At 34.8% G+C, this 24,745-nt stretch overlaps 1 protein-coding gene across 1 annotated transcript; it reads left to right on the forward strand.

The window, feature by feature from the left end:
* Positions 1-11,048: 11,048 nt before the first annotated feature.
* LOC141590001 (uncharacterized) lies at positions 11,049-24,432 on the forward strand. The gene is made up of 3 exons (XM_074410619.1): positions 11,049-11,507; positions 11,578-12,631; positions 24,119-24,432. The coding sequence occupies exons 1-3, from the start codon at positions 11,049-11,051 to the stop codon at positions 24,430-24,432; spliced, it is 1,827 nt and encodes a 608-aa protein (XP_074266720.1).
* Positions 24,433-24,745: the final 313 nt, after the last annotated feature.

Here is a 24,745-nt window from a genome sequence, read left to right on the forward strand (position 1 = left end):
AATATATTCAGACATCATTGATCAGTACTGGCAATATCACGAGATATTGAAATTATATCGATATGTTTAAGGAACCGATATGCATTTACGCACGGAAATTAATGGGCTAGAAAATGGGGATCTTATAAGTAAGTCCAATTTTTATTGTCGACATATAATCTATGATTATAAATGAGCTCATGGACTAAATGTCCAACTATTGACTTGAACTCAATTGAAGTTAGGAATATTGGAAAATGAAACTGTACAGTTTGCATTATCGAGTCATCATCTTGTGCATTTAGAGATTAAGTTCATCCTTTGCATGTTAATTAGTTTTATTTTATATAAATTATTGCATTGTTATATAACTGTTGTTTAGAATTAGTTTTATATCATATGTATGAACATGTTTTATAATATTGTTTTAAATGGATAGATGTTTAAAAAAAGGAGAAATGTTATCTTATGAGATACTCCAACGAGGATAACTCCCTATAGGAGCCTCTTGAGTTTTGGGAACTCATGATTATATATGAACCTCTACGACACGATTGAAATGTTATCATGATTATTTCCAAAATGGAATATTTAAATTCATGTAGAGTTTACTTGAAGGAAATTATTATTATCTCAACCTGAAGTTTGAGCATATGAGAATAATGATTTATATGAGCTTCATGCTCAACATGTGAAATTAGTTTATGGTCCAGAACTACCATAACGATTGGAAAATAATGTAGTCAAAGTCTACAATGAGAATGTCAATTCATACATATGTGGTTTAGCAAAGAAAAACGCTCAAAAGTATTGGATGATTTATTCAATAATTATCGGATTGATTCTCCTTAAGATAAGGAATTAAGGAATGATGGCTACACTCTTTTTTCCTTCGACTAGGTTTTTTGTCCCAGTGGGTTTTTCCTAGCAAGGTTTTTAACGAGGTAGCACAATAAGCGCATTGATACGCTATGATTATTAAGATGAGTTATTCTTAACATATAATGTTATGTCATCTATCAAGAAGTTCCTTATCACTATTGTGAAAATATTATTTGAAATGATGATCCAAGAGTCATCACAAATGACTGCACCCAGATTGTGAGAATTAAAGAAATATGAAGATTGAAATTATCAAGGATTTGAAGATATCAAGTTTATCAACTACGATGGATTTTATTTAAAGATCGAGAAGTTACGTCAAAGCATGGTTCATTTCAAGATTTATCAAGTTATGTAACCATCATGGTGAGTTGACACGCGCTGTACTCTTTTTCCTTATCCATGGTTTTGTCCCACTGGATTTTCCATGGAAAGGTTTTAACGAGGCAGCTATTATCACGTGTGTTTGAAGATTATTGTACTCTTTTCCTTTCTAGCATTTTTCCCATAGGGTTTTTCTAGTAAGATTTTTAACGAGGCATGTTCTTCAGTAATGGACATCCAAGGGGTAGTGTTATGAAATATTATTATTATTATTATATGGATGTCCATATCTTATAGGATTATAGAATATATTATCTTATGGAAACTCTACCATTGTATGTGTATATATACCCCTTCTAATGGAATAAGAATACAGTTTTGTCTCTTTTCTATTCTCTCTAAATTCTCTCTATAATTATCTCTCCCTTTATTTCACAACAAACTTGTCCTTTTCAGAATATTATTATTTTTATACCAAAAATATTATATCATATACTCCCTCTTAGTCTGAGTGTAGGTTCCCCTTTCCATTTTCATGCTAGCCGGGTGTTGGTTCCTCTTTCCTTTTTTGGTAAGTTTTGTGTGGTCCAAATTCAATTCCATGTGGGGTAGGGTGTTTTGTGTGGTCCAAATTCATTTCATTAATTTTGGTGCCCAAAATAAAGGGAACCAACACTCAGACTAGGAGGGAATATACAATTAAATCAAACTTTATATTATTTAATACATTTACATATATTTATTCATATAACACCTCACATGACCCTTCTTGTCCCTCCCTAACCCTACGTCAGCAACCACTCATGTCTACCGGCCACCACCACAACCATCATCCAACGCACCCCCACTAGCCATGAACCAGCGCGTGCGACGACGACCCCGCCGGTGACGATTTCGACCACCACCCAACTACCTTGTAGTCGACAGCCACCGCCTGTTTCGTTTCAGATCTACTAATGGTGGTGTAATGTTTTATTTCAGATATACTAATGGTCCATCGTCATTTTTGCAGTTTATACAATGTAGCGGATTATAATTAAAATCTACCACCTTTAGAAGCGTTGAAGAATAAATTTCCATTCAATGTATATTTTGAATGTATTGGCTGAACAATAGCATGTGTATCAAAGCATTTTTTATTGGCATTAGTGTGTACATGTTTGGAAGAGGTTTTTTAGCCATGAAGGGTGGGCAGGTGGTCGTGGTGGAGGTTCTGTTGGCGGTGGGAGGCTCGTACAGCGGGGGTGGGCTTGTGAGTGGACTTAAGAGTGTTGCCCAACTCGCCCCTCCCTAAACCACAACTTCAATTTCCGAGTCTAATATGAAGCATTGAAGCTTTCATCATTTGTATATCTTTTTTTCTTTTGTCGATAAAAGCGGTATTCTTATTGTTTTAAGCTTAATTGAGTTTAAGTTTATTTAATTAAGTAAAGTTAAGTTAAACTAATCATATCATATCATCATATATTATATTAAAACAATAACCGCCAACCCCGTTGATCGCCACGTGTCACAACACCTTCAAACGCCACGTGTCATTCTTTATTTAAAAAAAATATATAGGATGACCAATCACGTAAACATGAAAAAAATAAGGAAGTTGCTAAGTTTGAAGTTTATTTGTGCGTAATTTTAGGAGTTATTTTCGGTCGAATATTTCAACAAATCAACTTAAAAATTTTTAGGAAATATTTTCAGTATCATTTTTTAACATATTTTCGGCATAATTTTTTTAGGAGATATTTGCGCAATTTTTTTAGAAGATATTTTCGGTAGAAGTTGCTAATATTAAGTTGATTTGGGGTGAAGTTTAGGAAATAATTTGGGTACAATATTAACCTAACAAAAACAATATCCAGAGTATAATTTAGCATTACAAATATAGTCTATCAGTACAATCTTTCCTTAAGTTGTGATGGAGTATACCGCAAATTATGAAACTCCTACGTAATTTTAGGGAAGAATTAATTATTTAATAGATTCTTTTACTAAAAAAATTAATTATTTAATAGATTTCCTAAGATAGTCGGAAGAATTCTTGGTTGACTATAAAATAATGTTAACTTTGGAATATAAACCTGATATGCAAAGATTTTCAGGTGCTGTTTGGCCTTGCTTGTGTGAAAGAGCTTCTCCTTTTTAGAAGGAGTTTTTTCACAAGCTACTTTTTGAAAAAAAATTATTTGTTTGGCCATACTTTTGTAATAGCTACTTCTTATCAAATTTATATGTTTGGCCTAACTTTCCATCTAGCTTTTTGTTTTTTTTTAATACTTGTTTTGTTTGTAGAATCATTATTTTGAATAAAAACTAATTTTTAAAAATTTACTGTAATCACTCGAGAATTGTACTTAAAACATATGATTACTCTTCAAAATAGTTTTATACACCTTTGTCGAATCAAAATTACGCCGATAAATAGTTGGAGTTGATGATTGATTACATGGTACTTTAATGGTGTGTATGTGAGAGAGACAAAGGATTGTGCAGAAGAGAGTAAATGGAAACACCAATAACACAACATATAAAGGGTTACAAATTTTTTGGAGGCAAAAAAAAAAAAAAAAAAATTGACGCAAAACATTTGGATTTTTTGTTGCTTCCTTGAAAAGTCGAATGAGAAGTAGAAAATTGTTACTTCTACTTTTTGGGGCCTAGAATGAGTTTTTGGCTTTTCAAAAGTAGTTTTACATTTGTATAAATTATACTGTTTGGCCTGGCTTCTCCTTTTCCAGTTAGAAAAGCACTTAAAAAGCTTGGCCAAACAGGCCCTCAATTTGGAATTCATACTAATATGCTGAGATTTTTTTTTTTGACAATTAATATGCCGAAATTTTGGCCAATTATGAAACTCCTACGTAATTTTAGGGAACTAGAATATTTTGGTAATTTTAATAAGGAAATAAATATTGTATATTATTTCTGCTATCTTTTGAGTTTTATACATTGGAACAACTTTATAACTTTTCTCTCATTATTCTTCCTCTACGAGAGTGGAGTACAATGAGTAGATTATACAACTTGTTGTATGCAGTTGTATGATGCAGAATCCGAGCCGTGTACTAAAGTTTTCGAGTTTTGTTTAGAAGAATCTGAGCTATGCTGTAAAGTTTTTGAACTCACACACTTAAACAAAAAAAAATACTCTTATAAAACTCAGAAAAATTACACATAAGCTCGGATTAATGTATAGGGTTGTACAATGCTTATTATACAACTGGTTGTATAGTATTATTTGTGAAGTATAGAAGACTATCACTGCCATAAAAAACCAATTTTTAAAGCTCTCAAGGTAAATCATGATTCACTATAATTATCATATTTCACTAATGATAAATATCTCATGCTTTCAAATATATTAGTCAGTTGCTTTACTTTATGATGAATTTATTTCTGGTATTTCTATTTATAAATCTTCATATTGTTGCAAAAAATTCTATTATATTTCTCTTATGCGCTCCTCTGCCCATTTTTTTGTAAGCTAAGAAACATTTTATGGGATAATAGAACAAGCTTCACAAAAGGTTGTGAACTCTACTCAAAAGTGTGTGTTTCATTTTTCTATTAGTTCGGTATACTCTTTTTGGTATTTAATAAGATATTTTCATTCCCGCTTTCAAAATGTTCTACGAGTACAAAAGTTTATATCCAGTCCATTATTAATCTATCCAAAAACTAGATCCCTCATTATTTATATCCAGTCTATTTATTGTCCAAGATAATATGAAGAAGATGTTTATATTACAGTAACTTTGTAAATCATTTTTGGTCCAAGGTAATACGAAGACGATGTTCACAAATAACATTATACCTCCAGTGGTACAATAGCATCATACAGCCAAGTTATATCTTATCAAGCTTATGTGTAATTTTTTTGAGCTTTCTTAAAGTTAAATTTTTTATGTTTAAGTGAGTGAGTTCAGAAATTTTATGGTATAGCTCGACTTCTTTAAAACAAAACTCAAAAACTTTATTATATAGCTCAGGTTCTAGAGCATACAACTGGGTACAACTGGTTGAAGGATATATTAACTGGACGATGTTTATATTACAATAACTTTGTAAATCATTTGTGTACCACATATTATAGAATAGGACAATCTCACACCGTGAGACTATTCATTTTTGTAAAAATATTATTCATTTATTTAATGTTAATAAATGATTTTTCTTTTAAACATCACCGTCTTACAATGTGAGACCGTCTCAAACAATAATTATTGTTTCTTAAAAAGTTTTATGGCGGGTTTGTTCTTCAAAAATGATCAACACATGCATAAAGACCGCAGAATACTACAATTCAAAATAAGATGATCAATACATAATGACTTTATTTGCTTTTATTTTCTCTGTCGCGTGACTTTTGCAAGTTTATTTCAGATGTTTATTTAGAGTTGACAAACCACTAAATCAGGTCATGGTCTACTCAATTCATCTGTGTCGTATCAGGTTAGGTTATTGAGGGATTCGCCTTCAATTCGGCTACGCTGTTACCCAGTCATCTCGAATATGGGTTATTCGTGTCCGATTATTTCAGACAAGGTTCGTTTGTGTCATGTCATTTTGGGGTCGATTATTTATGATAGAGTCATGCATTAGCGAGGCAATGGTTAAAAATGATGTTTCTAAATTTGATTAGTAAGGAATATTTTGCTAAATTATTTTTTTATAAGGCAATGATGATAAATGGCATGAAATGGTTCAGGATCAATGAATCATAATCAACCGACCAATAGCTAAAAAGAAACTAATTAATTTTATTACAAATACAAATTTGTTTATTAGTGTCACAATATAAACGGCGAAAATAGATTTGAGGTACGTAAATGGAAAAAAGAAAAAGGTTTACGATTGATACAGGAAATACTAACTAGAAAAGGGTTATAAATTGACAAAAAAAAAATAGTTATTAAAACCTAAGAATGAATATTTTTAGCACATAAAGATCAAACTAAGAGTTTAGGCCAATTACATTTGAGTTTGGTCAATTTAGTTTAGATTGTTACTCTGTATATTTAAGCATATCATTATTTCACACCTAATATATGAACATTAAAATTTTAATATCATATATGACTTAAAGTTTGTTTAGAACATTTCATATATATATGGAGGACGTATGATATGAGTTGCAGGGAAGGTGGTTAGTTGTGGGGGGCTCATGAGATAAGGGTTGAGAGGGACGTCGTGGTCTAATGTGTTGGGTGTGGTCATCACTGTGGTGGAGGTTTTGCTGGTGGATCTCGAGGTAGTGGGTCAGTAATGGTGAACACTGCTTCCAGGCGATGGTGGGTGAGAGAGAAAATGATAGAGAAGGTAGAGAATTAGGAGGAGAATAAACAAGGGGGTAATATGAAAAAAAAAAAAAATTACGCACAAAGACAAGTAGAACTAAATGTATATTGTGTAAATAAACATGTGTATGAAATCTGAAATAATTTTATATCAGTTTTTCAGATTCCACCTCTCATAATTAAAAAGTCGAGAAAAAAAAAACAAAGTACTTCAAATAAAATTAAGCAACATAAAGTTATCAAAAGTGTATGGGTAGATAAATTTTTTTTTTCTAATATTTAGTTATTTACTAAATAAAAAAATACATAAGTCTTTATTTATAATAATACTTTCCGTTATTACCCGTGCATTGCACGGGTTCAAAAATTAGTATTATATTAAAGTTGTAACCAGCGTCCTATTTGATCGCCACGTGTCAACGCCTACTCCTACGCCACGTGTCATTTGCTGAAATCCTAAAACTATAAAAAAAAAATATTAATATAGGCAATCACGTACAAATTCTCAACACTATTAATATAGCTTTCCTAATAATTTCAAATGTGCATTAAATATTCTAATCAGAGTAACAAGCACAATCCGGGATATTATCATTTATACTCCTTGATATCCGGGATATATTTGACTACCCGAAATCTTATCATTTTATACAAATATATTATTGCTATCCAATTATACAAAATAACTAATCAAGTCCTTAATTATCATCCTTTATTTAAGTTAAGAATATTAAAGCCTGTTGATTGATTATGATAATCAATTAATCCGTACGTTTCCAATATGATCAATATTCGCTTCCTCCCATATTTACGTTATGACTTTCCATTTCAAGATTACGTCATACTGTAGAAAATTGATTTACATCAATTCTCAATTTTTTGATTTTTGGGTAATTTAGTTTTACTAATTAGTTGAAAGATATTAAAATATTCAAAGAAAATTTTACACATTTTTTTCCTGAACTATGTAGAAAAAACGTTTCTATATAAGTTGAATATGAACAAATCTTTATGAGTAGAGAAACAAAGGTAACAATAACATTTTATATACGTTGAATTAGAGAAAACTGATTTCTTTTGATTCCCATTTGTTTAAAGAAACGAAGTGAGAATAATGACTTTCTTGTGTACATATTAAGGTGGTGTAAAATTATATCAATATTTAAAATGGTACTTTCTCCGTTTTCGTATGATGTACCCATTTGTTGAATATATGAGTGGAGTATTTTAATAAAATGGGTACATCATATGAAAATGGATGAAGTACGTAATAAAATTGGTCTACATACTCCACAAGACTACAATAATAAGGTGAATACTTACGTCATTATTTATATAGTTATAAAATATACGGGTTTTTTTCATGGTACCCTCGAACTTTGGCGGATTACACATGGTACCCCTCCTTTTAGCTTTCTACATATGGTGCCCATCAGTTTGACTTTTTCCTTCCCCAAATGCCCTTACTATGCTTGCCATCATAACGCCGTGAGTGTATTTTATTTGGCGTCAACAACATAACCAACACACACCCTTATTTGTCTTTATTCTAACCTAAACACATACTAAAAACCTAAATTTCATTCTCCCATCATCCTAAACAAAATATATTCATCTTCCCAAACAAAATCCCTAATTTTCCCCCAAATTATCCCAGAATATTTTCCAAAACCCTAACCCCAAACAAAATCCCTAATTTTACCCCAAATCCGAAAGTAATCTCCTCTTTCAAGCTTCATCTGCGGATTTTCGTCCTTTCAAAGTGTAAAGGTAATATCTTTAGCAACTATCTTTATTTTTCAATTAAGTTCATAAAAATTGTTTATTTAGATTCAGTTAAGTTATATGAAGCAGTAATATGTGTTGCATGTTAGTATTTGTCAACAAAATTTCACGAAATTAGGGTTTGAGTTATATTTTTGATTAATTTTCATCATTGTGTGTAATTATAGGATGGATCCTGCAATATGGTTGGAATTTAACTATGGGGGTAAGTGCTTTGATTATTCAGTATATGATGTTGATTTAATGCAATTACTGGATGTAATTGGTGAGCTTGGGGATGTAAGTTTGAAGCAGAATGTACTCATACCATCAGTTTACGACTTGTTTTATAAAAAATGGTAGGGGTCAGAAAATATATATAAGAAATGATAATGATTTGTTGAGCATGTTTGCTAATTTTGAAGGGAGAAATGTTATTAAGGTTTGGTTGGAGCACACTGAACATCTTATTAGTTTGTTTAGGTTGGGTGAGGGATTGAAAAAGGTACAAAGAGAGGTAGAAGAGAAAAAACAGAGGGAAGAAGAAGAGAGGGCTAGAAGGCAGAGGGAGGCAATAGAAGTGGAGCCTTTGAGCATTGAAGTGCATGTGGTGGATATAGATACTAATGACACTGAGTATGTAAGAAATTACACCTCCCAAGAAATTGCTGATGAAGTGCCACTAACCCAACCCAATGATCAACAATCTACTCCACATTCACAACCTACACCCAAATCTCCTCCACAACCTACTCCCAAATCTCCTCCACATCCTACACCTAAATCTCCTACAAAGCCTACTCCTAAATCTCCTACACAGCCTACTCCCAACTCTCCTCCACAACCTACTCCCAACTCTCCAGAACCTGTAACACAAACAACTCAATCATCACAATGTCCCACTTCTGATAGATTCCATTCATAACCATCACAACCTGTTTCTAAGTCAATCCCAAGAAGGAGTCAGCAAACATCAAATAAAAAGATACCTAAAACCTCTGCCAAGAGGAAAGGGGTATATGTTCCAAAGGCTAAGCAGGGGACCCCTACAGAGGTTAATGGTGTTGAAGATAGGCCTAGAAGGAATATAGTGCCTCATTCTTCTATGGAGGTGGAGGATGACATTGATGAGAGTGATGAGAGTGATGAGGACTATTTGTAATACTACGGTTTTATGAGCCTCTGGGTACTCTATCGAGTGGGCCTTACTCTGTCAAGTAAGGGTGTTTTGGTTTTTAAAACAGTAGTCTGCCTGTAGGGTACTCGATCGAATAGCCTTGGTACTCGATCGAGTAGGGGGCACTCGATCGAGTACGTCAGCTACCCGATCGAGTGGCTCGGTTTACGGGTAATATTTTGTCGGGTTTTGTTAATAATGCGAATTAATATATAAACCTTTCCGTCACTTTCATAATACACTTTTATTAAACCTAATCACTTCAAAAGAGATTTTAACCTACGTACTTCGCATCTTTCGCATTATTGACAAATCTCGGAGCTTGGGAGGTCGGAATCTATCGTTCTTTACATCCTTGTGATCCTTGCGTCGAGGGTAAGATCTACGTACCGATTTTATAGTATTTTATTAAGTTTGTTTAAGCCCTAATTTGGGGATTTGGGGGTTTTGTTGGTTTTTATGATTGTTAGTAATTATGTGATCATATGTTAGGAGGAGAATTCGTAGAGGAGGCTTTTTGATAACAGCTGTTGAGATCGTCTAATTGTTTTGCATTCCAGGTAGGGTTTCCCTACTCAGTATTATTCACATATGTGTTGGTTGTGATTTATGATTGTTGAATATTATCATACGAGTATTGTGCCGGTTGTTGGAATTGATTACTGCTGGTAGTTGTGTTTGATTGTATCTGTCAGTGATCTTCGGGGTGCGTCCCTGGCTGAGTGGGGTCACTTGCGGGAGTGGCTTCACGCCTATTATTCGCCTTCTGTGGAACCCACCACAGAAGGGATGTGCACATTAATGGATTTGGGTTATTCGCTCTATGGTATGAGCTGGGCTTAGGTGGGAACGACTGCGGTCCCCCACTGGCAGAGTGGAGTACCCTGTTGCGACGGGTACTCTGGCAGGACTACACACTTTAGTGTGTAGTCAGAGATGAGGAGTTGATTGTAAAGTTTGGGTTATGTGACGGTTGAGATATGTTGGTTTCTGTCTTATAGTAATTGTATATGTATGATTGTGTGAATAGTACTGACCCCGTTTTATTGTTTTAAAACCTGTGGTGATCTATTCGGGGATGGTGAGCAGTTGTTGAGCAGGTATGAGTCGAGACATATGGGCTAGCTGGGATGTGTCACCTTCAGATGATAGAGTCTTCCGCTGTAGCTTGAGTAGTTTATCAGACATTTGATTAGTTGATTAGACAGTTGGCTTATGAACATGTAATCCGTATTTTGGCAGTTTGGTTTTGGATTGTACTCACTTTAAAATTTATACCAATTAAATGTTGTTTCTTTATTGTCTTTTGATTATCATTGCCTCGGGTAACCGAGATGGTAGCACTTCCATGCCTTAAGTGGTTCTGGTAAGGCACTTGGAGTATGGGGGTGTTACACTATTATTGCAGTGATGGTGAGGATAGTAGTGACAGTGATGACAGTGCAATAGTTGAAGAGCATGAGATTGAGGAGTTGGATGATAATGTGGCTGTTCATCCATTTGATGTTGGGCTCACTGTTGGAGTTAATGAAGAGGATGAAGAAGATAATGAGCAGAGTTTGAAGAATGGAAGGATGTATACACTAGCTAAATGGGGTTAGATTGTGTTAAAGCCATGGCTAATGTTCATGTCTAAGGGGGAGTTTATGTCAGTGCTATCTGATTACTGTGTACAAGAGGGCTTCAGTGTCATTGTGTTAAAATCTGATAAAAGAAGATATACAGCTGAATGCAGTGAGAAGTTGTGTACTTGGAAGCTTCATAGCTCATGTTTGCCTGACTCTATTAATAGCTCATGTTTGCCTGACTCTATTACACGGGCTATTAAGACTCTAACAGGGAACCATAAGGAGTACTTTAACTTGAAAAGGAATCCTATGGCCACTGTTCCTTGGATGGATAAAAAGTTAGAGACTGGATTGAGAGCTCATCCTGAGATGCCAGTTAAGTCTATGGCAGATTTGTTAATGAAGGGTTATGGCATTGATGTACGCCTAAGGAGAATGTATAAGGTCAGAATTGCTGTGGCTGAAATGGTGTATGGGGGATTTGAGGAGAGTTACAATAGCTTGGCAGCTTATGGAGAGGTGATAAAACAAACTAATCCAGGTTCTTAATTAGGCTTTAATTACCTGGCATAACCCTCAAACTGGTTAGACTGGTGGTCAAACTGGTGGTCCAGTCCACTTCAAAGCTATATTTGTGAGTTTTCACTCATGGATCCTTGGGTTTTTGAGAGGTTGTAGGCCCATCATTGGTGTTAATGGGTGTCATCTGAAGGGGAGGTATAAGGAGATGTTGTTATCTGCTATAAGTGTAGATGCCAACAATAATCTGTATTGTATTGCATATGCAATTGTGGGGAAGGAGAACACTGAATCTTGGAGTAATTTTTTCAGAAATCTAAGGTTAGCATTTCAGAGTGTTGGATGTTCCAAATGGGATTGGACATTTATCAGTGACAGAATGAAGGGAGTTGAGAGGGCACTTGAAAAAGAGTTTCCTCAGTGCACCAAGAGGATTTGTGCACAACATTTATATTCCAACTTCAAGCTAAAATGGGGAAGGCCTGCATTCCATGACCTGTTTTGGAGGGTCGCCATTGCAACCTCAACTCATGCATTTCACAAAGCAATTGAGGAGATAAATAAGTTGTCCAGGCCAGCTGTTGATTATTTGTTAAGTGTTGAGGACCAATGGTCAAAATCACAGTTTGACCCAGTCATTGCTTGTGACCATAACACCTCCAATTTTGTGGAGTCATTCAATGCACTTATAAATGATTTAAGGGAGAAGCCTATGATGACCCTTATGGAAGGAATCAGAATTGATTTCATGGCAAAGATGGCTGAAAGGATGGAAGTGGCAGATGGCTTACAAATGCATGAGCCAACACCTTATGCTATGGAGATATTGGAGTATAATATCCATGGGAGTAACCAGTGTATGGTTATTAAAGCAGGTGGTGGGGAGTTTGAGGTGCTTGAGGGTACTAAACCTCATCCAGTAGACATTCTTAAGGGGACATGCTTATGTGGGGAGTGGCCGATAACTGGAATCCCATGTAAGCATGCATGTAGAGCCATTTTTGACAATAGGGATCAACCAGTGGACTATGTGCATGGATTCTATAGGGGTCAATGTTACAAGCTCACCTATGGAGAACATATGCATCCTTTACCTGATAAGGATGCATGGCCTGTTGGGAAATGTGTCCTCAACAATAGTGCGATCATATGATTTAAATATCATTATTAAAATCTCATTTTAAAGAATACAATTGGGAAGTATTTTTACTGTCAACTGGTCAACATATATCGGTAATGATTGGCTGACTAGAGTTTGACATTACTGTCGTGTGACGGTGGTGATCAGTTGACCCCCTAGGTCATACCTATAGGGCAACACTCTTAATTGATCATTTAATTAATCGTATAATGTTACGAGTTAATTAAATTACTTGAAAATTGACGGACGATTTTGAAAGTAAAATTTACGTATCACATCGAAATGTGATTAAATGAGATACGGTCTGAGTAATTGAATTGTATCATTACTCAGATGGAATTATTGTTTAAGGAAGCAATTGAAATGAATGAATTATTATAAATACGATTTATAAACTGGTGAAATATTTTGGTACAAGTAATTATGAATTACTAAGTTGATTGTTGTACATGACGTATTTTTATTAATACGTTGATTTTTAATATGTTAAAAATACATAACAAATTTATGTTACATATGACATGTGACATATTGACATTTGACAAAAATAATATGGAATCCATATTATTATAAGTGCCGAAAATTGGAGGTGGTTTAGGCTAATATTATGGTTGATTTAATAAGTGGAAAACACAATCATTCTTAATAGAGCCTAGCCATGCAACCCTAGTTTGCATTGTGAAGGCAAACAAGGGCATGCATTGGGTCTTTCTCTTCCCCCTTTCTTCCCTCCTACCCGGTTTCACCCTAGGAAAGACAAAAGGATTTTTGTCTTATACTTTGATATACACTACATGCTTAAGGGGGTATCATTCTTACATATTCATTCATTCTAACTTCTTAAGTTTTAGAAAGAGAAAAATCCTCCAAAAATCCCTCTCCTCTAACCGGTTTTAGAGAGTTAAAATACCAAATTATTTTGGTTCAATTTTCTTCAAATTAATATTGTACTAGTTCCTATAATATTAATTTTATTAAGAGAAAGCCTTGGGTATTAAGCTTAGGGAGAGATCCTATACTTGGATCTTGGTTCTTCCATTAAAGGAAAGCTCAAGAACAAAAGAAAAGGAGATTTCTTTTGTGCCCTTAAAACCGAAACATCCAATGTAAGAACATGATTTCTCCTCTATTTTGCTCATTTGTTTGCATGCATAAAATCCATATTTAATTTTATGACAAATTAAATTAAATCATATATGAATATGTATGTATATAGATCTATATTTCCTTCAATCGGTATCAAGAGCCATGGTTGTTTGCATGCAAATCGATTAAAAGTTTTTCCGAGTTATAAGAATAACATATAAAACTTGTAAAATTTGTGTTATTATGATATATCACGAAATTAATTCATGCATGTTAATATTTCTGGTCCTAAAATGTTTTAGGATATTTTGGTTAAATTTACGGATTTTTATTGTTCATATTTTACAATAATGGCATTTAAATATGATTTTATGAGTAAAAATGTCATTTTCGGTCTAAAATGAGTTATACTCCGAATTTTCCAGTGATTTTTGGATATATTGTCACATATATTATTTTGAGATAACCTGTAAAATTTCATAATTTTTGGACTTGTTATGCTCGAAAAATGGATTTTTCATTATTAAATTCGGATTTAGGTGAAAAATAGGTTAATATGAGTTAAATTTCGAATCTGGTCATAGAAATTTAATATGTTGTCACATGCAATTTTACAAGATGTGTGTAAAATAATTGGCTATAAAGAAGTCTTTTTGCATGATTTATGGATTTTTGAAGAAAAATTGCATGAATAGTGACTTTATTAGTGAAAAATTAATAAAACATAACCTATGACTTAGGAAAAACGTCTAAATGTTGCATTTTATTATCATTTTCAGATCTAAAATTGAAAAGTTGATGAAAATAATTTTTCTCATGTTTTTAAGATTATTTTGTTAAAACCGATAAACCGCAACATTGTTTTTCCGGAAAATTTCGAAATTTTTAACCTAAGATTTTGAACATTATGAGTGTCATGGTATTTTTCCAGAATGTTCATGAGTTTAAATTTCAAATTTCAAATTTATTTGAAATTTTGTGATTTATTTGAAGTTTATAGCTTATTTTTGTAATTTTTGGTCCATTAATGAACAATTTTAGAAAATATGAGTTAATTATGGTCAAATAATTAGTGATGACTAATTTTTGAGTCCTAAGAGGTTAGGGTAATTAACTTATGCATAAATATGAATTTATGTAATTTTTGTGATTATAAAATGTTGAAATCACGCAAATCCGTAAAAACCGAGTAATATACGATATTGGCTAATTAAAGGCGATTTAGCATAAAATTGAGCATGTTCATACATATTATAATGCTGCATTTTCTTTATGATTGTCATAATTTTAATTTATGTAATTTTGAATTATGTAATTTTACTTAGTATGGCCTTAGTTTTAATTGGTATTTCCCGAAATGTATGGGAATATCGATTCGGTTGTAATTTTATTGTGATCTCGTATCACCGTTTTGTAATTTAATAGATTTATTTTATTTTAGTTACAAATGTATAATAGTAAATTATGTAATTTATTATGTAATTTATTTTATTCCGGAGTTCCTAAAGACTGATTTCTTCAAGAATGGCGATACATAAAGACGGTGTTACATCGAGATGCGTGTCACAACCAAAGTTCAAGGGACCAATGGAGTTGGTTTCCGAATATGTAATAGTTAAATAGTTTTTCTATTTTAGGATAGGCCATACTAGGATTCTTTTTATGCTTGCATTTTATTTATATGTCACATGCATCGCTAAATCGCCATAACTAAAACATGCATCTTCTTTCATCGAGTTTATCGACCGTGTCAATTAAAATTATCGTAGTTCACCGCTTTAGTTCACTTAAAACGTGATAGATAATAAATTGACATGACCTCTCGCTAAAACAATTAATTGAGACATAGCCTTACCAAATAGTAGAAACCATGAAAACCTATTTCGCGAGGGAGTGCACTCGGCCCTACCGGGGTACAAACCTTGTTACGTAGGGGAAGTGGGTGATGAGTGTTTATCTACCGAGTTCATGTTAATGAGGGTTTCATCGGCCATACCGTGCCCAAGTTGATATGGATTTGGATCATGGACACATTTATTCGAAATTTGGATTGAGCTCAACGGAAGTATTCGCGACCGTAGTTGCATGTGTTCCGGGCTATAGATAAAAATTAGAGTAATTTTATCGACTGAGAGTTCTAAAAGTAGAATCGATTAAAACGTTAATCCACCGAGTTATATTGATAAGGGTTTCATCGGCCATACCGTGCCCAAGTTAATATGAATTTGGGTCTTGGAATCATTTATTATAGTTGGGTAGAGGTCACTATATAAATGTTCATATCTTGTTAATATTTTACAAGTATGATTTAAAAAGACAAATGTTAATATTTCCTTTTCCTCCACATTTGTAGTTCATTACAATGAATCCATCAAATGCTACCGCACCGATAACCATTGAGTCTTACCACAATGTTTTTGACGACGTATGCTCCAACAATGATTTCGACACTACTAGAGAACTTCATTTTGGGATAGGTTCGGATGGAAACCTTAACTTCATCACTTCTTCTATACCACCTACTACTACTAGACCTCGTGTGAGTCCGTCTCAGGAAGACTACCTCATACAATCAATAGGGTCTTTTTCTCTGGAAGATAAAGATGCCAAAGCTAGTGGGAGCTCAAGCAATCAAGCTCTTGCTTCAAAGGGCAAAAGGTTCAAGAAGAAGGGAAATAAAATCAAAAACTTCAAGCAAGTTAATGATGAGTGCCATTATTGCTATGGCATGGGACATTGGCTTAGAAATTGTCCCGTATATTTGCGAAATATAAGGGAAGGAATCATCACTCCGAAAGGTAAAATTCCTAAAGAAATTTATGTTATTGATATAAATTATACTTCCACTACGACATGGGTACTAGATACCGGTTGTGGTTCTCACCTTTGTAATCATGTACAGGGTTTAAGAGATGTGGAGAGGCTTAGCAAGGGAGATGTGGATCTACGCCTTGGAAATGGAGCTCGGGTAGCGGCCGAATCCAAAGGAACTTATGTTCTAGCTTTGCCAAATGGATTTGAGTTGTATTTACATAATTGTTTTTATGTGCCTACGCTCTCTAAAAACATTATTTCAATCGCCATGCTAGACATGGACGGTTTTTGTTTTGTCATTAAGAACAATCGTTGTACTATTTCTAGGAATGATTTGGTTATTGGCCAAGCTTCTTCCATTAATGGCATTTACATTTTAGAGACCTCAAATCCGACAAATGATATTTATAACATTCAATCAAAGAAACTCAAAACAAGTGACCCAAGTGAAGCGTTCATTTGGCATTGTCGATTAGGTCACATAAACGAGAATCGCATCAAAAGATTAATTTCGACTAATGTGATTACACCATTTGATTATCAATCATATGGTACATGCAAATATTGCCTACTTGGCAAGATGACTCGTAATTCTTTTAGTGGTAAAGGGACACGAGCTAGTGAACTATTGGGACTCATACACACCGATGTGTGTGGACCAATGAGTATCACCGCTCGTGGTAATTATGACTACTTTATAACCTTCACCGACGACTTAAGTAGACATGGGCATGTCTATTTAATGAAACATAAGAGTGAAGCGTTTGAGAAATTCAAGGAATTTCAAAACAAAGTAGAGAACCAATTGAACAAAAACGTAAAAGCACTACGTTCCGATCGTGGTGGAGAATATCTTAGCCTTGAATTCGATTCACACTTGAAGGGTTGTGGTATTATATCACAACTTTCTCCACCTGGAACACCACAACTAAATGGAGTTGTCGAAAGGAGAAATCGAACTCTACTTGATATGGTTCGATCCATGATGAGCCAAACCGAGTTACCGAACTCGTTTTGGGGATTTGCGATTCAAACCGCAATTAGATCTTTGAACAATAGTCCCACTAAATCCACCGAAAAGACTCCATATGAGATGTGGACGGGAAAGGCTCTCAATATATCCTATATGAGGATTTGGGGATGTGATGCTTACGTCAAAACTAAGAATGACAACAAGCTTGCCCCAAGATCCGAAAAATGCACCTTTGTAGGTTACCCCTCGCATTGTCGAGGATACTACTTCTACAAACCTCAAGAAAACAAAGTGTTTGTGTCTAGTGAGGCTGTCTTCTTAGAAAGTCAATTCATTTCTAAGAGACAGAGTGGGAGAAATTTTGAACTTGACAAAGTTCAAGAGCCACAAACCGAGGTAGAGACGCAAGAAGAAGTTCCTTCGTCGTCCAACACGGTTGTACCTCCTCCACTAAGAAGGACGGGTCGAGTAATTCGCCATCCCGATCGATATGTGGGACTTATCGAGGAAGATGGAACACTCGATGTGTTGCTCATGGAAAGTGACGAGCCCGCCACCTACAAGGCCGCAATCTCTAGTCCTAATTCTTCGTTATGGCTTGAAGCCATGAAATCCGAAATGGATTCTATGCTTGAAAACCAAGTTTGGGACTTGGTAGATTTGCCTAAAGGGGTAAGACCCCTTCAATGCGAATGGATATTCAAAGTCAAAAATGGCATAGAAGGACATGATGATGTCTACAAAGCTAGGCTAGTGGCAAAGGGATTTACCCAAGTCCAAGGTCTCCATTATGATGAGACCTTCGCCCCCGTAGCCATGCTAAGATCCATACGGATTTTGTTAGCGATTGCCGCATTTCATGATTATGAAATATGGCAAATGGATGTCAAAACCGCTTTTCTAAATGGGCATTTAGAAGAGGAGGTGTACATGATACAACCCGAAGGTTTTGTTGATTCTAAAAATCCTAACAAAGTGTGCAAGCTTAAGAGATCCATTTATGGTCTTAAGCAAGCATCTAGAAGTTGGAATCATCGATTCAATCATGTTATAAAGGAAAATGGTTTCACTCGAAGTGTTGAGGAACCATGTTTATACATGAAATTCAGTGGGAGCAATGTTGTGTTCCTAATCTTGCATGTCGATGACATACTACTCATTGGAAATGATATTCCAATGTTGTCTTCTATTAAGAAGTGGTTAGGTAACCACTTCCAAATGAAGGATTTAGGAGAAGCACAACGCATATTAGGTATCCGGATCTATAGAGATAGATCCAAGAGGATATTGGCACTAAGTCAAGAGTCTTATGTTGATAAGATTCTTCGACGGTTCAGCATGGACAAATCCAAAAGGGGTTTGGTACCTATGGTAACCGGGACGATTTTGAACAAGACTCAATCTTCCTCCAAACCCCATGATGTTGAACGCATGAAGGAGATCCCTTACGCTTCCGCTGTCGGATCAATCATGTACGCCATGATATGCACACGTCATGATGTCTCGTATGCTTTGAGTATGACGAGCAGATATTAAGGAAACCCAGGTGAGAGTCACTAGATTGCCGTCAAGAACATCCTTAAGTACTTAAGAAGAACTAAGGACTCTATCCTAGAGTTTGGAGGCGATGCTGAGTTGCGTGTTAATGGATACACGGACTCAAGTTTTCAAACAGATAGAGATGACATGAAATCACAAGCTGGTTTTGTTTTCATGCTCAATGGTGGTGCCGTTAGCTGGAGAAGCTTCAAGGAAGCTGTAACCGCGGATTCTACAACGGAGGCTGAGTACATAGCAGCATCAGAAGCTGCCAAGGAAGCTGTGTGGATCAGGCAATTCACGGAAGGTCTAAAAGTAGTACCTACCGCCAATGATCCCATCACTCTCTATTGTGATAATAGTGGGACGATCTTCCAAGCTAAGGAGCCGAAGTCTAGTAATAGATCTAGACATGTACTTAGAAAATATTATGTAATAAGAGATTTTATTGATAGAAAGGAAATTGCGATTTGTAAGGTTGGGACGGATGACAACATAGCCGATCCGCTCACCAAACCTTTATCGCAGGCTAAGCATGATGGACATGTTACGTCCATGGGACTTAAACGTGTACCAAGTTTATGTTAGATTTTGAAATGAAATAAAAGTGTTGTTTTTGTTCATGTTCACAATCACATTTGTCTTTTATCTTTAATTTATACATTGTTACATCCAAACGGGTTGTAGTGACAATTGAACCCCGTTAAAGTGAACACGGATTAACATAGTATTTGCCCATAGTCACTTGTATGAGGTGACGTCTCGAAGTGACTAGAGTGTGAGGCGATTGATGGCAAGTTCAAGTGCCATAGAGTCATGTGAGATGACTAGTCGATCACATAGGCAGACTGTTAGGAACATTTTGTCGGGCCTTATGACCGCTTATAGAGTTCTGGCAAATTTATATAACCTGATCGTGGCGAGAGCTACTATAGTATTCAAATGAGTCGATTCTTTTGACTAAAGACTATTCACCTAAGATGGCACGGTTTCAGATTAACTTTGATTTGTGTTACTACGACCTTCGTAAATGGGGTCAAATGGGCATATTTTGGGTTATGATGGCTGTGGCTAGTCGAAGGGAATGAGTGCGATAGGAATTGTCCACCCCTAGTCAGGGTTATAACAATATCTCAGGGCCACTCGAGGAGTAATGAACTGGAAATGTGTGGCCACGCTCGGAAGGTATCTATGATAGATAAGTCCGGTCAATCTGTTATTCTCCAGATCGAGGAAACCACTCTCGATATGATCACTTGCAAGTACGACCTGAAAGACACCTTGCATTGAGTGGGAGATAGTAATAGGACAAGAGAATTGGTGACGCACACTTGTCGAGGACAAGTGGGAGATTGTTGGGAAATGTGTCCTCAACAATAGTGCGATCATATGATTTAAATATCATTATTAAAATCTCATTTTAAAGAATACAATTGGGAAGTATTTTTACTGTCAACTGGTCAACATATATCGGTAATGATTGGCTGACTAGAGTTTGACATTACTGTCGTGTGACGGTGGTGATCAGTTGACCCCCTAGGTCATACCTATAGGGCAACACTCTTAATTGATCATTTAATTAATCGTATAATGTTACGAGTTAATTAAATTACTTGAAAATTGACGGACGATTTTGAAAGTAAAATTTACGTATCACATCGAAATGTGATTAAATGAGATACGGTCTGAGTAATTGAATTGTATCATTACTCAGATGAAATTATTGTTTAAGGAAGCAATTGAAATGAATGAATTATTATAAATACGATTTATAAACTGGTGAAATATTTTGGTACAAGTAATTATGAATTACTAAGTTGATTGTTGTACATGACGTATTTTTATTAATACGTTGATTTTTAATATGTTAAAAATACATAACAAATTTATGTTACATATGACATGTGACATATTGACATTTGACAAAAATAATATGGAATCCATATTATTATAAGTGCCGAAAATTGGAGGTGGTTTAGGCTAATATTATGGTTGATTTAATAAGTGGAAAACACAATCATTCTTAATAGAGTCTAGCCATGCAACCCTAGTTTGCATTGTGAAGGCAAACAAGGGCATGCATTGGGTCTTTCTCTTCCCCCTTTCTTCCCTCCTACCCGGTTTCACCCTAGGAAAGACAAAAGGATTTTTGTCTTATACTTTGATATACACTACATGCTTAAGGGGGTATCATTCTTACATATTCATTCATTCTAACTTCTTAAGTTTTAGAAAGAGAAAAATCCTCCAAAAATCCCTCTCCTCTAACCGGTTTTAGAGAGTTAAAATACCAAATTATTTTGGTTCAATTTTCTTCAAATTAATATTGTACTAGTTCCTATAATATTAATTTTATTAAGAGAAAGCCTTGGGTATTAAGCTTAGGGAGAGATCCTATACTTGGATCTTGGTTCTTCCATTAAAGGAAAGCTCAAGAACAAAAGAAAAGGAGATTTCTTTTGTGCCCTTAAAACCGAAACATCCAATGTAAGAACATGATTTCTCCTCTATTTTGCTCATTTGTTTGCATGTATAAAATCCATATTTAATTTTATGACAAATTAAATTAAATCATATATGAATATGTATGTATATAGATCTACATTTCCTTCATGGCCAACCTTCCAATTCCCTCAAGTTTTAACCCTTATTCCAGAGAGGAGCATAGGAAGACCTATAAGGCAAAGAAAGAGGAAACCAAACGAGCCCAAGAAAAAAGGTAAAAGATCAACAACAATCACATGCTCAATATGCAAAACTGTTGGACACAATGCAAGATCTTGTAAAGGAGGTCCAACAGCAAAACAGAGGAAGGCTAGTGGTGGTGGTGGCAGTCAGAAGAAAAGGGCAAGGGAAGATGGAGCTTCAACAAGCAAGGGTTAAGTATGTTTCTGAAAAGACACTCATTTTTTGGCTAAGCTAGGTTGTTAACTAAGTCAGCTGCCATATTTTGTTGTAGTGATTAATCAGCTTATATTTTGTGCATTTCGTAAACTGTTATGCGTATATTTTGTACAGTTTCTTAACTGTGTTACAGCTTTTGGTGATTTATATATCACATAGTCAACAACTTTTTGGTGATTTATAAATCACAGGAACAACCTTTGTATAATTAACAACAATGATCAAAGCTAGCATTGCAAGTTTTAATCTTATTAATTGCATTTGATTCTATTACAGTTGTTGCATATTATATAGTTTCTTATCCACTTCTTTGGTTCATCGTGACATATAACAGAAACATGTACATAAAAATGGCTATTTTTATGCTAAGTTGTAGTAGCTTTGACATATCGTCCATTTTTGCCTTCAACAAATTAAGCATCTCAACTTGTTCCTTCATATTCTTCGTCACTTCATGTTGATTGTCTTCTACTATTTTAGCTTGGCACCATTGAAACCAACCACAATCATCACACTTATAATATAGCTTTATTGGATTTGCTGCAGTAGGCCCCGAGGACCTTATGTTTGATCTTTTATTGCATCTTGGGCATTGTTTGTTTTCTACTTGAATTCCTCTTGAATAAGAACTTGCATTAGATGTGTAAGACATTATTGAGTTTCCTTATGTATTGAACTTGTTTTAATTGTAAATGAGGGAGATTTGGCTTTTAAAGCAACAGATTCCAATGGCTACATCAATATAGCCGTTATTTTTGTTCTGTTCTAGAAATTGGGTACATTGGGCAAAAGTTTGAAACACAGGGGTACCATGGGCAAAAAGTATACAATTCAAACTAACTTTCCCACCAAAAAGTGAAAACCTAACTGACGTTAAGAAAACTTAACAGCCGTTTGTCAATGGCCATTTTGGGAAAGAAAAAGTCAAACTAATGGGTACCTTATGTACAAAGTTAATTTGAGGGGTACCATGTGTAATCTGCCAAAGTTTGAAGGAACCATGGGAAATTTCCGTAAAATATATATACTACAGAAATAAACAGCAACACGAAGGTCACAATATATTGAATGAAATAGTCTCATAATAAAATCATGATGAGATGAACCCCATATATAGTACCAAATATTTATTTCATAATAGTTCGGTATTTTTTTTCCCACCATTTACTTGATCCTTTCATCTACTTCGATTAACACTCTACATCGTCACCCGTACAGTGCACGGGTACAAAAACTAGTTAAATTAACTCAAATTCATGTATTGTATAACCGGATTACCCAAAACACGTAATTAAGTCAACTAAATCACTCTATTTGTATAACATATAGTTGTTCTTAATCAATCTAACAATAATTCGCCTCAAATGTATACCTTCTAAACTAAAATTACCTAAAATTGTTGATAAGATGACGATGTTATCACGTACTTAAGTCAATTACCGAAAATCATTTTTTTAAATCCGATTTATCATCAGTTATCACTTATCACTATTTTTCTGAACATCCCAGATTAACTATTAGTGAGGCAAAATGAAAATAAGAAAAGAAGCCACTTATTAAGGAGCCAATTTATTCCTAATATAATAGTCAGGCAGCGGGCATGGTGGTCGGGTTTAGGTTTGTTGGGGTTGTGGGGTGATGGTGACGGCTGGAGTGTTGTGGGGGATGATGGGCGGATTTGGATTTTGGGTGTCGACGGGAAGGGATTTGTGAAGGGAGATGATGTGATGTTTGATTGGTGAAGGTGGTGAATGATGGTTGGTTGTGTGTTGGTAAAAGGTACGGGATGGAGGGAGAGATTGGGGAAGGCGGGGACCTACTTTTATTCATCATTAAATAAAGAGTAAATTATCAATTACACCCACGCTTAATCCCCTTTTTTACATTTACTCTCACGTCAATTTTTTTTAATGATTTACACCCAAATTAACTACTCAGTTTATATTTTGCACCCAATACCATTTTCAGACCATATTTCCGTCAAAACAAAAATTTTATGACGATTTTGCCCTTGCTTCTTCTTTTATTAAAGATTCTTTCTCCTCATTCATCCTCTTCTATATCCTTCTCCCTCATTTTCCCCAATTTAATTTTCCCAAATTCGATTTTCCCCAATTTAATTTTCCCAATTGATATGGTGGTCTTCTGACTTAGATACGATTAGTATGGTGGTATTGTCGATTGGGCATTGGTATTTACATACAGCTGTGTACTTTGACGGGGATTCAGTGCTTGGATGCCATTATATTGAGTTCTTTGATGTATTTGGCAAGGCATTTAATACCACTCTCAAGGAAATAGTTGATCGAAAGAACTTACAGGGCAATACAATTGATGTGATTGTTACCACATTCTCACCGCACCATTTTGAAGGAGGTTGGGATAAATTTGGTGCTTGCCCTAGAACAAAGCCATTCACGGAAGGCGGGAAGGTTCTTGAAGGTATGGATGCTAATATGAGGAAATAAAATTAATAGTGAAAATCAAATTGGGGAAAATTAATGGGGAAAATCAAATTGGTGAAAATGAGGGACAATGATAAAGAAGATGATGAATGAAGAGAAAGAATGTTTAATAAAAGAAGGAAGAGCAAAATCGTCATAAAATTTTTTTTTGGCGGAAATATGGCCTGAAAATGGTATTGGGTGCAAAATATAAACTGAGCAATTAATTTGGGTGTAAATCATTAAAAAAAAATTTGACGTGGAGTAAATGTAAAAAAGGGGATTAAGCGTGGGTGTAATTGATAATTTACTCTTAAATAAATAGCTATACTATCTA

The sequence above is a fragment of the Silene latifolia genome, chromosome 7 (assembly GCF_048544455.1).
Source record: "Silene latifolia isolate original U9 population chromosome 7, ASM4854445v1, whole genome shotgun sequence".
Taxonomy (NCBI): domain Eukaryota; kingdom Viridiplantae; phylum Streptophyta; class Magnoliopsida; order Caryophyllales; family Caryophyllaceae; genus Silene; species Silene latifolia.

What these genes read in the sequence shown, in the direction of transcription:
- LOC141590001 (XM_074410619.1), top strand. Translation starts at nt 11,049, where the DNA reads ATGTCTAAGGGGGAGTTTATGTCAGTGCTATCTGATTACTGTGTACAA. An exon ending in GCTTGGCAGCTTATGGAGAG is followed by an intron (nt 11,508 to 11,577) that starts GTGATAAAACAA and finishes CAAACTGGTTAG; the next exon opens with ACTGGTGGTCAAACTGGTGG. An exon ending in TGCATGGCCTGTTGGGAAAT is followed by an intron (nt 12,632 to 24,118) that starts GTGTCCTCAACA and finishes CTTCTGACTTAG; the next exon opens with ATACGATTAGTATGGTGGTA.